The following is a 17,040-nucleotide window of genomic DNA, read 5'->3' on the forward strand; positions in this document are numbered from 1 at the left end:
GCAAAAATAAGGAGACTTTTAAAGCCCAATTACAGTTTTTCAGTTGTTTTTTTCTAAACAATTTGTGTAACTGTAACAATTCAAAAATCCGCTCTAGCTGCAATACTCACCTTATCTCCAGCGCTGTCCCCTGAAGACTCGATGCTCTTTGAAAGGAGAAGTGGCCATACATTCACATAAAAATTCTGCCAGGAGTGCCACTGATGTTATTACATCACTGAAGAAGACCACCCAGTGCAGCAAAAGCGTGAAAATTACTCAAAACCACGTGTGGCGTGGCAAGCCAAATTTAAAAAAAAAGCTATACAAAAAACGTAGAGGGAGTTTGATCTGGAACTGAGGTTTAGGGGGCTTTAACCACTTCCCATACCGGGCCAATTCTGGTACTTCGTTCCTACATGTAAAAATCGTAATTTTTTATTTATTTTTTTGAAAATTACTCAGAACACCCAAACATTATATGTTTTGTCAGCAGAAACACTAGGGAACAAAATGTCGTTGCAACTTTTTATGTCACACAATATTTGCGCAAACACGTTTTTTTGGGGGAAACAAATCTGTTTTAAAGGGGTTGTAAAGGTAAAAAAAATGTTTTCCCTAAATATCTTCCTTTACCTTAGTGCAGTCCTCCTTCACTTACCTCATCCTTCCATTTTGCTTTTAAATGTCCTTATTTCTTCTGAGAAATCCTCACTTCCTGTTCTTCTGCATGTAACTCCACACAGTAATGCGAGGCTTTCTCCCTGGTGTGGAGAAAGCCTCTTGAGGGGGCGAGCAGGAGTGTCAGGACGCCCACTAACACACAGCTCCTTTCTCTATCTGCAAAGTAAAGAGCGTCCTGACTCTCCTGCTCGCCCCCTCCCCCCTCAAGAGGCTTTCTCCACACCAGGGAGAAAGCCTTGCATTACTGTGTGGAGTTACAGACAGAAGAACAGGAAGTGAGGATTTCTCAGAAGAAATAAGGACATTTAAAAGCAAAATGGAAGGATGAGGTAAGTGAAGGAGGACTGCACTAAGGTAAAGGAAGATTTTTAGGGATTTTTTTTTTACCTTTACAACCCCTTTAATAAATAAAAAAAAATGAAAAAAAGAAAAACACTAAAAAGTCAGCCCAATTTTTTTTTGTATAATGTGAAAGATGAGGTTACACTGCGTAAATAAATACCAACATGTCACGCTTTCAAATTGCGCACACTTGTGGAATGGCGCCAAACTTTGACCATGAGGGCTTCGTTTGCCGGTAAGTTTTACTTAATGTGCTAGTATGCGATGCATACTAGCACATTATGCCTTTACTTTGCAGGTCAGGAAAATGTAAAAAAAAAAAAAAAGAAAAAAGGGAGGAAGCGTTCACTTCCTCTTTATGAAAATGCAAAGCATACTCTGAATGGCGCCCATGCTCAGCGGCTGCTCTCCTGTGTTCAGAATGCAGCAGGCGAGACGCTCTGCACAAGACCTAGTGGGGATTTACGGAGTAGTGGTGCCTACTACTGTAATTTCCAGCTTCTAGAGCGATCCAATGTAATTACGTAAAAAAATATCCATACCTGGAAATATTCTTAAATAAAAAGAAAAAAACAACTAAGCATGAAAATTTGTTCTAGAATTATTGTCAAATCAGCAGAAGCATGGCAAAGTTGCTAAATTTGACCTGGGCATCTAGGCACCGATGACCTCTGGGCACATGGCAAAGCTTATTTTGGTGAAGATGGAACAAGAGGGTCAAAAAAAGAAGAAAAAAACATAACTAGGGAAAAGGAATCCGCTATGTAATAAGAAGTGCACAGCCAAAAAATGTGTTTGTTTCATTGGGGTTTATTTGAGGGTTTTTCGGGTCATTCGTTATAATCGAAATTTTGAAAATTCAAAATAAAAAAAAATAAAAAAAAAACATTCGGAAATGTGAAAATCCGAAAGAACAAAAATCCCAAAATCCGAAATAATAACTATTAAATTATAGGTATTGGAATTTCCTTAAAAATTTGGCCGTTAGTGAACGTAACAAATACAAATTCATCCGAAGTTACGAATTATTCGAAATAACAAACGTCACATTTAAAAACGAATGGAACGTAACAAATTAATATTAATAAAAAAAATGTAATTATTTTTTATTTTTCATTATTATTAATTTGTTACATTGTTCGTTTAGATGCGACATTCATTAGTTCGGATAATTCTTAACTTCGTATAAGTTCGTATTCGTTCACCAACAGACAAATTTGAAAGGAAATTGCAATACCTATAATTTAATAGTTATTATTATTAGTTAGTTATTTTGTATTTTTTTAATTTTCTGATTTTTGTTCTTATTTTGGGATTTTCGTTCTTTTGAATTTTTTTTTTTTTTTTCGAATTTATACATTTTCGAATTTACAAATTATCGTCTGCGCAAAAATTAAAAAGAGTTTTCGTTAACGCGAAAATTTCCGAATTAGCTAATTTGTCGAATTTCGTAGAAAAAGAACGGATTTGAAACTAAACGAATTGCACGTGTCTAATGAGAAGTCAGTTTGGGCTTTACACATATACATTATATATAAATATGGCAATGTGAAGACTCACCTGGGTCCCTCACAGCAGGCCAGGACTATGTAGGTGACAAAGAACACACCGCTGTGAAATGAAAATAACAATTTATTAACCACTTAAGACCCGGACCATTATGCAGGTTAAAGCGGGGGTTCACCCTAAAAAAAAAAAATTCTAACATTACATCCAGCATATGAGCGACATTTACAAAATGCAGGTCTTTTTATTTTTTTCGCCATACAAACAGATATAGTGTGATTTTCTCCCCGGCTTCCAGGTTCTGATTCCCGCGGGACTGGGCGTTCCTATCCCTGGGTTAGATGATTGACGTGTTGTGAAAAAGTTCCCATGTCGCACAAGGCGCGTCACCAGATTTCCATAAATAGCCGAGCTGCGAGTCGGCGCTATATGGCCCCTGCGCCCGCCGTGTAGAGCTGACTGCGCAGGCGCCGTATAGCGCCGACTTGCAGCTCGGCTATTTATGGAAAACTGGTGACGCGCCTTGTGCGACATGGGAACTTTTTCACAACACTTCAATCATCTAACACAGGGATAGGAACGCCCAGTCCCGCGGGAATCAGAACCCGGAAGCCGGGGAGAAAATCACGATATCACGGTATGTACGGTGATAAAAAAAAAAACAACACCTGCATACTGTAAATTATGTTAGTATGCTGGATGTAATGTTAGAATTTTTTTTTAGGGTGAACCCCCGCTTTAAAGGACCTTGCTCCTTTTTGCGATTCCGCACTGCGTCGCTTTAACTGACAATTGCGCAGTCGTGCGACGCGGCTCCCAAACAAAATTGGCGTCCTTTTTTTCCCACAAATAGAGCTTTCTTTTGGTGGTATTTGATCACCTCTGCGGTTTTTATTTTTTGCGCTATAAACAAAAATAGAGCGACAATTTTGAAAAAAAAAATCAATATTTTTTACTATAATAAATATCCCCAAAAAAGATATAAAAAAACATTTTTTTCCTCAGTTTAGGCCGATATTCTTTTACCTATATTTGGTAAAAAAAAAAAAAAAAAAATCGCAATAAGCGTTTATCGTTTGGTTTGCGCAAAATTTATAGCGTTTACAAAATAGGGGATAGTTTTATGGCATTTTTATTAATATTTTTTTTTTTACTACTGATGGCGGCGATCATCGATTTTTTTCGTGACTGCGACATTATGGCGGACACATCGGACAATTTTGACACATTTTTGGGACCATTCTAATTTTCACAGCGAAAAGTGCTATAAAAATGCACTTACTGTGAAAATTACAATGCAGTGAAGGAGTTACCACTAGGGGGCGCTGTAGGGGTTGTGACCTCATGTGTGTTTTTAACTGTAGGGGGGCGGGGCTGGACGTGTGATGTCACTGATCGTCGTTCCCTATATCAGGGAACTGACGATCACGGACATTGCCACAGTAAAGAACGGGGATGGTGTGTTTACACTCACCTCTCCCCGTTCTTCAGCTCCTGTGACCGATCGCGGGACACCGGCGACGATCGGGTCCACGGGTCCCGGTCACAGAGCTTTGGACCGGGTCACGTGTGCGTGCCGGCGGAGCGCACGACCCACGGCTGGGCTCTTAAAGGGGACGTATATATATGTCCATGTGCCCAGCCGTGCCATTCTGCCGACGTAGATCGTCGTGCGGCGGTCCTTAAGTGGTTAAACACAAAGACACCACATGACAGATCACATGAATGCCTGCGCCGACATATACTGAGCGCAGTATGCTCGGGTACATTCGGCCAGGCTCGGCTTCGCTCGTAGTCACGTACTGTGACGTTTATGCGTGAGAAGCCGAGCCTGGCCGAATATACCCGAGTGTACTGCGCTCGGTATACGTCGGCGGAGGCTTCAAACTGAGCGCGAGAAGACAGAGCGGGAGAAGCCGGGAGGACACCACCGAGGCCGCAGACGGACGCCGAACCGGACAAGGCCGCCGGGAAAGACACCAAAACTGTAAGTAGTTAAATGTAATAAAACATTTTTTTACAGGATTTTAGGGTCAAAATTAGGGGTGCGCGCTATACGCCGGAGCGCGCAATACCCTGATAAATACGGTACTTACTATGAAGCATAGTAGACTGCAGGATTGCGTTGCACAAAGCTCTTCAGCGGTATCCTGTGCAAAATACAAAATTAGATTCAGATTAGTTTAATAATCCCAAAGGGAAATTACTGTTTTTACAATTAGATTACAAAAGCATAACGCAAAACAGAGATAAAAGACACAAATTATTGCAGCTCTGTAACTATTAAAAAATATTTTTTTAAATACAAGCCGTTTAAGTACTTCAATTTGATCGGACATCAGCCTCTTGCAGCCCCTGTACAGCATGGCTTGAGTGCGAGAGGAAGAAGCTGCACAGGGAGCCAATAAGGTGTGTTGCAGTGCAAAAAGCATGCTGATAGGAGATGAGCTCATCCCTGAGTTTCTTTTACTTGCAATGCCTAGTCACAGGCCGGGGAGAGTCAAGGGAAACTTGGGCTCAGAGGAAGACCGATGAAGAAAACTGGTCATCAGACTGAGGACATCTAGTGGTAGAATAAAATTACTGCTGGGAAAATCTCTGAATGTTGCAGCAAAAGTGGATTTCACACCCTGGGTAAGCCCCCCTTGTCAGATGATGTCATAGCTTTTACACCCCTCTTCAGCTGGCTATACACTAGCAGTAAAACATTTTTGTATTAACCACTTAAGCCCCGGACCATTTGGCTGGCCAAAGAACAGGCCAGTTTTTGCGATTCAGCACTGCGTCGCTTTAACTGACAATTGCGCGGTCGTGATGCGACGAGGCTCCCAAATAAAATTGGCGTCCTTTTTTTCCCACAAATAGAGCTTTCTTTTGGTGGTATTTGATCACCTCTGCGATTATCTTTTGTGCTATAAACAAAAATAGAGCGACAATTTTGAAAAAAAAACAAAAAAAAAAACAATGGCCCGGATTCAGAACGAAGTTACGCTGGCGTATCTATTGATACGCCGCGTAACTTCTAGGATGCTCCGGCGTATCTTTTTTCTGTATTCAGAAAACAAGATACGCCGGAATTTTGCCAAGACCTGACTGGCGTAAGCCTCTTACGCCGTCGTATCTTAGTTGCATATTTACACTGGCCACTAGGTGGCGCTTCCGTATATTTATGCGTTGAATATGCAAATTAGGTAGATACGCCGATTCAGAAACGTACGTCCGCCCGGCGCATTTTTTTAGGTCGTTTACGTAAGGCTTTTTCCGGTGTAAGTTTATCCCTCATAAAGCAGGGGTAAGTCATGTTAGGTATGGACGTCTGAAACGAACGAACAGCGTCGTATTTTACGTTGTTTGCGTAAGTCGTTCGCGAATACGTAAGTTACGTTCACATCGAAAGCATAGACAGTTTGCGTCGTAATTTGGAGCATGCGCACTTGGAAACGTTCACAGACGGCGCATGCGCCGTTTGTAAGAAACGTCAATTACGTGGGGTCACAAGTAATTTAAATAAAAAACACGCCCACATCATCCACATTTGAATTAGGCGGGCTTACGCCGACACATTTACACTACGCCGCCGTAACTTAGGGCGCAAGTTCTTTCTGAATACGGAACTTGCGCTCTAAGTTACGGCGGCATAGTGTATCTGAGATACACTACGCCCGCCGATAGATACGACAATGTATCTGAATCCGGGCCTATATTTTTTACTTTTTGCCATAAGAAATATGCCCAAAAAATGTATAAGAAAAACTTTTTTTTTCTATCAGTTTAGGCCGACAAAAAAATAAAATAAAAAATAAAAATCTCAATAAGCTTTATCAATTGGTTTGCGCAAAAGTTATATAGTGTCTACAAAATAAGAGATAGTTTTATGGCATTTTTATTAATAAATTTTTTTTACTAGTAATGGCGGCGATCAGTGATTTTTATCGTGACTGCGACATTATGGCGGACACATCGGACACCATTCTGGGACCATTGTCATTTATACAGCGATCAGTGCTATAAAATGCACTGATTACTGTAAAAATGACACTGGCAGTGAAGGGGTAACCTGCAGGGGGCGCTGAAGGGGTTAAGTGTGTCATAGGGAGTGATTCCAACTGTTAGGGGGCGTGGCTACGAGTGACATGTCACTGATCACTGCTCCCGATGACAGGGAACAGACGATCAGTAACATGTCACTAGGAAGAACGGGGAGATGTGTTTACACTGACATCTCCCCGTTCTTCAGCTCTGTGACCCGATCGCGGGACACTGGCGGACATCGAGTCCGCGGGTCCCGCTGGCGCGGTCACGGAGCTTGCGTCAGGGTCGTGAGCACGCCGCCGGTGGTGCGCGACCACGCGGCGGTAAATTTAAGGGGACGTACCTGTACGCCCATTTGCCCAGCCGTGCCATTCTGTCGACGTAAATAGGCGTGCGGTGGTCGGCAAGTGGTTAAGAACGTTCGTTTGATTTTCTAAACGTTAGTGGGGTCAAATCAATGTTCGTCATCGACCACAATGGCAAGAAAATTTGATGGGGCAAGATTGACATTTTTATTGAACAAATACATTTTAATTGGATTTTTGTGTGAATGTTCATTCAAAATGTACTAGTGTAAGCTCAGCTTCAGACAGTTGTCACTGGGACAGGTATCCCCACTGGAAGATTTCCCCTTTACTCCCCAATGGCCAAATGTGGCCTCGTAGTATATTGGCATCATTTCTAAATGGCATACAGTGGAACCTCGGATTACGAGCATAATGCGTTCCAGGAGAATGCTCGTACTCCAATGTACTTGCATATCCAAGCGAGTTTCCCCATTGAAGTCAATGAAAACTAAAATCATTCATTGACTTTAATGGCATGCAATACCGGTGGGGTGGGTGGGGCGCTGGAGAGCCTCAGAAACGTCCGAAAAGGCCCGAGGACACCTCGGCTGACCTCGGGCAAACCTCGGAAAGACTCAGTTTCCGAGGTTTGCCGAGGTCAGTCGAGCTGTCCTCGGGCCTTCCTGTTTATTTGCGAACGGCGCTGTTCGGCTCTGGCGCCCCCCCACCTGAGGCCAAACGTGGTACTGCACACCACTTTGGCCTGAATCCTGCTTGCGTTGCGAGACAACACTCGCAAACTGAGTTAGGATTTTTTTTAAATACAGTGCTTGTATTGCGAAACGCTTGTACTCAATGTATGGAAACCATGGCTTCTATGAGTATTCAATGTATGGAAACCATGGCTTCTATGGAGTATTGAAACCATAGGTTATATGGAGTATTTACTGTATGGAAACCAGGGCTTTTATGGAGTATGGACACCATAGGTTATATGGAGTATTTACTGTATGAAAATTAGGGCTTCTATGGAGTATTCAATGTATGGAAACCATGGCTTCTATGGAGTATTCAATGTATGGAAACCATGGCTTCTATGGAGTATTCAATGTATGGAAACCAGGGCTCCTATGGAGTATTCAATGTATGGAAACCATGGCTCCTATGGAGTATTCAATGTATGGAAACCATGGCTTCTATGGAGTATTCAATGTATGGAAACCATGGCTTCTATGGAGTATTCAATGTATGGAAACCATGGCTTCTATGGAGTATTCAATGTATGGAAACCATGGCTTCTATGGAGTATTCAATGTATGGAAACCATGGCTTCTATGGAGTATTTAATGTATGGAAACCATGGCTCCTATGGAGTATTCAATGTATGGAAACCATGGCATCTATGGAGTATTCAATGTATGGAAACCATGGCTTCTATGGAGTATTCAATGTATGGAAACCATGGCTTCTATGGAGTATTCAATGTATGGAAACCATGGCTCCTATGGAGTATTCAATGTATGGAAACCATGGCTAGTATGGACACCATAGGTTATATGGCGTATTTACTGTATGGAAACCAGGGCTTTTATGAAGTATTCAATGAATGGAAACCATGGCTTCTATGGAGTATTCAATGTATGGAAACCATGGCTTCTATGAAGTATTCAATGTATGGAAACCATGGCTTCTATGGAGTATTCAATGTTTGGAAACCATGGCTCCTATGGAGTATTCAATGTTTGGAAACCATGGCTCCTATGGAGTATGGACACCATAGGTTATATGGAGTATTTACTGTATGGAAAGCATGGTTTCTATGGAGTATTTAATGTATGAAGTATTTATTTGAAGGAGTATTTAATGTATGAAAATTAGGGCTTCTATTGGGTTATATGGAGTATTTACTGTATGGACAGTAGGGCTTATATGGAGTATTCAATGTATGGAAACCATGGCTTGTATTTTAACCCTTCCCTTCTTTATCCATAAAAAGTTATTGCTTTAGATATACCAACTTATAGATGGGAAAAAGCTTCCTGTATATCTTTGCCTGGATACAACACCTTGTCATAGCAACAATTTCTATTTATTTTTTAAATTGAGGTGTAGTATAAATAACACAGAGTCCGATATACACCAAAGTATATGATCAACTAGGTTGCTCGTGTACTTTGGTATATACTGGCGTCTATGGCATTTATACTACTCAATAGACACGTCTCCATTTAAAGATTTCTTTATTTTAAATTGCTTAAGGCCGTCCATACATGGTTCGAATCTCGATTCTAACAGTTAGTGAGCAGGCTAAATGTACCAAGTTGATTGATTAACTTGGGTACAACCAGCCTTCCGGATTCTCTTGCGATTATTGCTAGTGGCTACTATAGCCACAAGCGATAATCACGGTCTTCTCCCAGTGCCCCCCCATCAAATAGTGCCCGTGCATTCGCAGGACGGAGCCGATTTCCAGCTGAGTTGCCGATCAGCTGGAGTGACGTGACTAGAAGGAGGTATCGCTCGATGGGAGATACCATTTCATGGGCACAATTGAAACCTATACAAACAGCGGGGTGAGACCGAAGTTCTCAGATTGTGCTTCGCCACTAGCCGCCCTCCAGCAGCGATGCACAATCTGAGAACTACGGTCTCCCCCCGCTGTTTGTATAGAGAGCAGTGGCGGTGCGTCCATAGGGAAGCAGGAGCGCCGCCCCCTCTGGCTCGCTCACAGCCAGTAAAATATACAGATTCATATACTGTATGAAACTGTATATTTTCGCCGCTGTCGCCCATTATTCAGCTGACCGGACATTGAGCGCCGGTCAGCTGAATAGCGGCAGCTGACTGGCTGTGTGGAAGTGCCTATCAGGGCCAGTGTCTGAGTACAGCCCTGAGGCTGTAGTCGGCTTCCTGAAGCTCATCCTCGGGACGTACCGGCCGTGCGTCCGTGGATAAGACTGACAGGCGTCTCAGCCAATCAGGTAACCTGATTGGCTGAAGCGTCATCGAGGGCGGGACGAGGGACATCGAGGGACGTAGAAGCCATAAAGGCAAGTGCCAGGGGAGGAGGGGTACTGGGCACGGTGGCTACAAGTGGGGGCACAGTGGCTACAAGTGGGGGCACAGTGGCTACAATTGGGGGCACAGTGGCGACAATTGGGGGCACAGTGGCGACAATTGGGGGCACAGTGGCGACAATTGGGGGCACAGTGGCGACAATTGGGGGCACAGTGGCGACAATTGGGGGCACAGTGGCGACAATTGGGGGCACAGTGGCGACAATTGGGGGCACAGTGGCGACAATTGGGGGCAATTGGGGGCACAGTGGCGACAATTGGGGGCACAGTGGCTGTGTTTGATGGCATAGTGGTGACAATTGATGGCACAGTAGCTGCATTTGATGGCATGGCACAGTGGCTGTGTTTTGATGGCATGGCACAGTGGCTGCAATTTGATGGCACGGTGGCTGCATTTTGATGGCATGGCACAGTGGCTGCGTTTTGATGGCACAGTGGTTGCGTTTTGATGGCACAGTGACTGCATTTGATGGCATGGCACAGTGGTGACAATTGATAGGTACAGTGAGGCTGCAATTTTTTTTTTTTTCGTTTGCGCCCCCCCCCCAAAAATTTTGAGCATGAGCCGCCACTTCATGAGAGATAACATTAGGGTAAGAAAGGTGTAGATCATGGGTGCGCAACCTGTGGCCCTCCACTGTTGCAGAACTACAAGTCCCATCATTCTTATGCCATTGGTAATCATGCTTTTAACTGCCAGCCTGCAATGCCTCATGGGACTTGTAGTTCAGCAACAGCTGGGGGGGGGGTCACAGGTTGAGGTGTGTAGACACTTCAGAAGTTTGGATTCTAGGCACATTTGAATCCAAGTACAATCGGCTGAATTGAATGAACACTTTATAGTCACCTCATGCACCCTGTTTTATCGACTTTTATGTTATCTGACTGCAAAAATCAATTCACAGAGATTCTGATAAGGTCTTATCTCTGTGTACAATGGTGAGTATAAGGAGAGCAAGAAAGAGTGTCTTTATAAAGGCAGCAATAAAATGACACCTGGCAAGATAAAGAAACGATTTATAAGGTAATGGCTGAACTCCAAACAGTTAACACGCAGAGTAATTATTTATACAGGAAATGCCAAAGGATTTGTACTTCTGTCTATCCAATCCTGATATCTACACAGCTCAGCCACACAGCACAGCCCTGCCTGGCAGAGGAGGGGACCTGATTCTTTTATATTTTTAATCTTTAGTCTGGACAGAGAGCTGTCTTAGACAGCTCAGTCATGGTGCTGGGATTGTGCAGTGAGCGCGCTTTCAGCACATAAACATTTGCCGCGCCAGCGATGCGTACGATGCTGCATGTGGGCGTTAAAGCCCATAATTTTTCCACTGCACACATATATGTGTTAGGTGGCCATAAAAGGGGTTAAAAAGCTTGAATATGGTGAATATAAATGCTCTTAAAGTCAATAATCAAAAACTACGAACATGGCGTTACAATGGCAATAGGACAGAGGAGACGATGAATATAAAACCTACACAAATGTGAAGATCGCCACAATGCCGACAGTGACCAGTAACTGGACGGATATGATGGCGTAGACCTGAAAAACAGAAGGCCGACATTGTGAATGGGATTACTCGTCACACAAATACAGATATGACAGACTGCGGGATGCAAATAAGAGGTTCCAAATGCCCAGAATGTCACCTGTACAGAAATATTCCACAAGAAGCAAATTATAAGAGCAGGGGGACGAGGAGCCATGCAGAGGGTAAAGCAGACTATTCCATTATCATTAGGTTTGTTATACATCTGGGTCATAAATCAGAGAATAGGTGCAGGAACCCCCCCCCCCCTTCTAAATCACTTCTTGTCTCCGCCCCCCCCCCTCCTACCCACCTCTGAGCACCGTTCCTAGGTTCCACCCCCTACCCACCTCTGTGCACCGTTCCTTGGTTCCACCACCGTTCCTTGGTTCCACCACCTCCGTGCACTGTTCCTTGGTTCCACCTCCCAGTACCGTTCCTAGGTTCTACCAGCCCTACCCACCTCCCAGTACCGTTCCTTGGTTCCACCCCCTACCCACCTCCCAGTCTCATTCCTTGGTTCCACCTCCGAGCACCGTTCCTTGGTTCCAACCCCTACCCACCTCCGAGCACCGTTCCTTGGTTCCACACCCTACCCACATTCCAGTACTGTTCCTTGGTTCCACACCCTACCCACCTCCCAGTACCGTTCCTTAGTTCCACCCCCTACCCACCTCCAGGTACCGTTCCTTAGTTCCACCCCCTACCTACATCCCAGTACTGTTCCTTGGTTCCACACTTCACCCATCTTCCAGTACCGTTTCCTGGTTCTACCCACTACCCACCCCCCAGTACCGTTCCTTGGTTCCACTGCCTACCCACCTCCCAGTCTCATTCCTTGGTTCCACCTCCGAGCACCGTTCCTTGGTTCCAACCCCTACCCACCTCCGAGCACCGTTCCTTGGTTCCACACCCTACCCACCTCCCAGTACCGTTCCTAGGTTCCACCAGCCCTACCCACCTCCCAGTACCGTTCCTAGGTTCCACCAGCCCTACCCACCTCCCAGTACCGTTCCTAGGTTCCACCCCCTACCCACCTCCCAGTACCATTCCTAGGTTCCACCAGCCCTACCCACCTCCCAGTACAGTTCCTTGGTTCCACCCCCTACCCACCTCCCAGTACCATTCCTTGGTCCCACCTCCAAGCACCGTTCCTTGGTTCCAACCCCTACCCACCTCCGAGCACCGTTCCTTGGTTCCACCCCCTACCCACCTCCCAGTATCGTTCCTAGGTTCCACCAGCCCTACCCACCTCCCAGTACAGTTCCTTGGTTCCACCCCCTACCCACCTCCCAGTACCATTCCTTGGTCCCACCTCCAAGCACCGTTCCTTGGTTCCAACCCCTACCCACCTCCGAGCACCGTTCCTTGGTTCCACACCCTACCCACATTCCAGTACCGTTCCTTGGTTCCACACCCTACCCACCTCCCAGTACCGTTTATTGGTTCCACCCACTACCCACATCCCAGTACTGTTCCTTGGTTCCACACCCCACCCATCTTCCAGTACCGTTTATTGGTTCCACCCACTACTCACCCCCCAGTACCGTTCCTTGGTTTCACTGCCTACCCACCTCCGAGCATCGTTCCTTGGTTCCGCCTCCCAGTACCGTTCCTTGGTTCCACCCCCTACCCACCTCCCAGTACCGTTCCTTGGTTACACCCCCTACCCACCTCCGAGCACCGTTCCTTGGTTCCACCTCCCAGTACCGTTCCATGGCTCCACCCCCTATCCACCTCCCAGTACCATTCCTTGGTTCCACCCCCTACCCACCTCCGAGCACCGTTCCTTGGTTCCACCCACCTCCCAGTACCGTTCCTTGGTTCCACCTCCCAGTACTGTAGCTTGGTTCCACCCCCTACCCACCTCCCAATACCATTCCTTGGTTCCACCCCCTACTCACCTCCCAATACCATTCCTTGGTTCCACCCCCTACCCATCTCCCAGTACCACCCCTTTTAGAGAATATTGAAGTGCCAAGTAATTTGCATGGAATTTGAAATAACAAATAAGACAAGTAGTAAAATAGATCCCCCACAACCAGCAACAAAAGATTTGACTAGAAATAGACCCCCGCCCAGCAACAATAGACCCCCACAACAAAATACCACCCTAGCAGCAGCAAAAGATCTCCCAACAGCCATCGTCAATAGACCCCCTCCCTCAACAGTAGATCTCTTCCAGCAACAATAGCTCCGCCACCAGCAACAATAGACCGCCTCAGCAGCAATAGACCGTCACGCAAAAATAATTCCCACCCAGCAACAACAGATCCCCCAGCAGGCCCATAGCCTCTAGCCATCTCCTGTAGCAGGTCCACAGTCTCCAACCATCTCCTGTAGCAAGCCCATAGCCTCTAACCATCTCCTATAGCAGGTCCATCGCCTCTGACAACCTCCTACAGCTTACCTGCACTCTCTGACCATCTCTTGTAGCAGGCCCATAGCCTCGGACCATCTCTTGTAGCAGGCCCATAGCCTCGGACCATCTCTTGTAGCAGGCCCATAGCCTCGGACCATCTCTTGTAGCAGGCCCAGAGCCTCGGACCATCTCTTGTAGCAGGCCCATAGCCTCGGACCATCTCTTGTAGCAGGCCCATAGCCTCGGACCATCTCTTGTAGCAGGCCCATAGCCTCGGACCATCTCTTGTAGCAGGCCCATAGCCTCGGACCATCTCTTGTAGCAGGACCATAGCCTCTGACCATCTCTTGTAGCAGGACCATAGCCTCTGACCATCTCTTGTAGCAGGCCCATAGCCTCTGACCATCTCTTGTAGCAGGCCCATAGCCTCTGACCATCTCTGGCAGCAGGCCCATAGCCTCTGACCATCTCTGGCAGCAGGCCCATAGCCTCTGACCATCTCTGGCAGCAGGCCCATAGCCTCTGACCATCTCTGGCAGCAGGCCCATAGCCTCTGACCATCTCTGGCAGCAGGCCCATAGCCTCTGACCATCTCTGGCAGCAGGCCCATAGCCTCTGACCATCTCTGGCAGCAGGCCCATAGCCTCTGACCATCTCTGGCAGCAGGCCCATAGCCTCTGACCATCTCTGGCAGCAGGCCCATAGCCTCTGACCATCTCTGGCAGCAGGCCCATAGCCTCTGACCATCTCTGGCAGCAGGCCCATAGCCTCTGACCATCTCTGGTAGCAGGCCCATAGCCTCTGACCATCTCTGGTAGCAGGTCCATCGCACCCGACAACCTCCTACAGCCTATCTGCACTCTCTGACCATCTCTTGTAGCGGGTCCATAGTCTTTGGTCATCAATGCAGCATGTCCACAAGCTCTGACCATCTCCTGCATCATGCCCATAGTGTTTGACTATATCCTGTTGTGCGTCTGCTGTCTCTGACACTGAATATTTACTGAATATTATGTTTGGCCCGTTGGCAACGTCAGGGGCTGCACTTGAGGCCCCCCAATTAATAAAGTAGAAAACCACTGTTATAGTATAAAAGCTGCTACTGTCCATCTTCTGAGGAGCTAGGTGACCCTACAGCTTATTTCACAATGTTGGCATATATCTCACCAATACCCCCAAATCCTGTTCCCCTGCCTCATCCAGATATCAGGGATGAAGGACAATGGAGTACAATGAAGCCCATAATGTACGGGAAACTCACCCTGCGTATGAAAGCGTGTCGGACGGCCTTGTCATCCCAAGAGCCGAACTGCCCCTCCCCCTCTTCCCCCGTCCTGTAAATATTGGGGTCAGTGGCACCTACAAGGTAAGCATAACACAATACAGCATTACAACGTGGACTCAAACATTTTGGCGGGGTTAAAGCAGCATAAGAGGCTTAGAGAGGTGGGGGAGGGGGGGGGGGCGTGTCAACAAAAAGCAGAGAAAAGGGAATACACTAATCTTTCCAGTGAAAAGCTGTGCAGGGGGGCGTGTCAGCGCAAGTCTTGGTCATTGGAGGACATGCAGAAAACTGACCACGCTAGGATGGATGTGCTCTCTTGTCTAGCATGGTCAGTTTTTAATAGGAAAGCAGAGGAAACTGGCAAAATCAGCATTTCACACAAAGGAAGCAATACAAAGAGAACAGGAGAATTACTCCCCGCGGGAGTAGGCGTTTCCAAGCTGAGCCGCAATGTAATCTAGGAGTTCGCCCAGATGATTGATGTCCTTCATAAAATGTTCCCCCCGGCGGATAAGGCCCCGCCCCCCCGTATTGTGTAGTTGCGTCATGAGTGTCACGGCGTTCCCGAAAGAACCCGAACATGCAGAGATGCGCGTCAGCTCTACACGGCTCCTAGTCGGTGCGCAGGTGCTGTATAGAGCTGACTCGCAGCTCTGCATGTTCGGGTTCTTTCGGGAACGCCGTGACACTCATGACGCAACTACGCAATACGGGGGGGGGGGGGTCTTATCCGCCGGGGGGAACATTTTATGAAGGACATCAATCATCTGGGCGAACTCCCAGATTACATTGCGGCTCTGCTTGGAAACGCCTACTCCCGCGGGGAGAAGTACCCGGAAGCCGGATTGCAAATATAGGGCAAGATTCACGTACTTGCGCTTTGGCGTAACGTATCCGCTTTACGTTACTCCGCCGCTAGTTTTCATCGTAAGTGCTTGATTCACAAAGCACTTGCATGTAAACTTGCGGTGGCGTAGCGTAAAGCCGTCCGGCGCAAGCCCGCCTAATTCAAATGGGGCGGGGACCATTTAAATTAGGCGCGTTCCCGCGCATGCGCCATCCCTAAAATTTCCCAACGTGCATTGCGCTAAATGGCGTCGCAAGGACGTCATTGGTTTCGACGTGAACGTAAATGGCATCCAGCGCCATTCACGGACGACTTACGCAAACGACGTGAAATTTCGACGCGGGAACGACGGCCATACTTAACATTGGCTAGACCACCTAGGGGGCAGCCTTAACTTTACGACGCGTATCTCTACGGAAACAACGTAAATTTACAGCGACGGGCAAAGCGGACGTTCGTGAATCGGCGTAACGAGCCATTTGCATATTCTACGCCGACCGCAATGGAATCGCCACCTAGCGGCCGGCCTAGAATTGCAGCTTAAGATCCGACGGTGTAACACAGTTACACCTGTCGGATCTTAGGGAGATCTATGCGTAACCTGATTCTATGAATCAGGCGCATAGATACAACCGGCCGGATTCGAATATACGCCGCCGTATCTTCTTTCTGAATCTGGCCCATAGATTATAAGGTATGTGCAGCCTAAAAAAAAAAAAAAAATATTTGGGTGAACCTCCACTTTAAGCATTTGGTGTACCAATTGACACTTTTTTCAGTAAAACTTTATTTAGAATACATTCGGGAACGAAAAGTCCCCTATGTGATATGATGTCTTTCTAAGAGGTTCTCTTTTTTGAGACATCAGGGGTCCACTAGTCACTCTTCCAGGGGTCAGCTGACAGTCAGACTATAAAACACACACACACACTTCCAACTCCTGTAGCAGCCAGGTGTGGTTGCATTTGTTTTATTTTTTATTCAAGCTGAGAAAATTTTCAGCCATGAAATACCTGTTGACCCTGCCAGAAATGCCTGGTCCTTGACACCTCCTGCGAGCTGAACTGAAAAGGCACAGACAAGGTCTTCTTTCTTTTGTAAACT

At 46.4% G+C, this 17,040-nt stretch overlaps 1 protein-coding gene across 1 annotated transcript in view; it reads right to left on the reverse strand.

Moving 5' to 3' along the window:
- The window catches only part of TMBIM1 (transmembrane BAX inhibitor motif containing 1), a 113,709-nt gene that overhangs the window by 34,647 nt on the left and 62,022 nt on the right, over window positions 1–17,040 (reverse strand). The window contains exons 3-6 of the mRNA XM_040358192.1: window positions 15,066–15,163; window positions 11,392–11,456; window positions 4,608–4,661; window positions 2,566–2,616 (exon numbers count right to left, since the gene is read on the reverse strand). Of these exons, the coding sequence (XP_040214126.1) occupies window positions 2,566–2,616; window positions 4,608–4,661; window positions 11,392–11,456; window positions 15,066–15,163 (268 nt within the window). The remainder of the gene's footprint in view (window positions 1–2,565; window positions 2,617–4,607; window positions 4,662–11,391; window positions 11,457–15,065; window positions 15,164–17,040) is intronic.

This window comes from Rana temporaria, chromosome 6 (assembly GCF_905171775.1).
Source record: "Rana temporaria chromosome 6, aRanTem1.1, whole genome shotgun sequence".
NCBI lineage: Eukaryota > Metazoa > Chordata > Amphibia > Anura > Ranidae > Rana > Rana temporaria.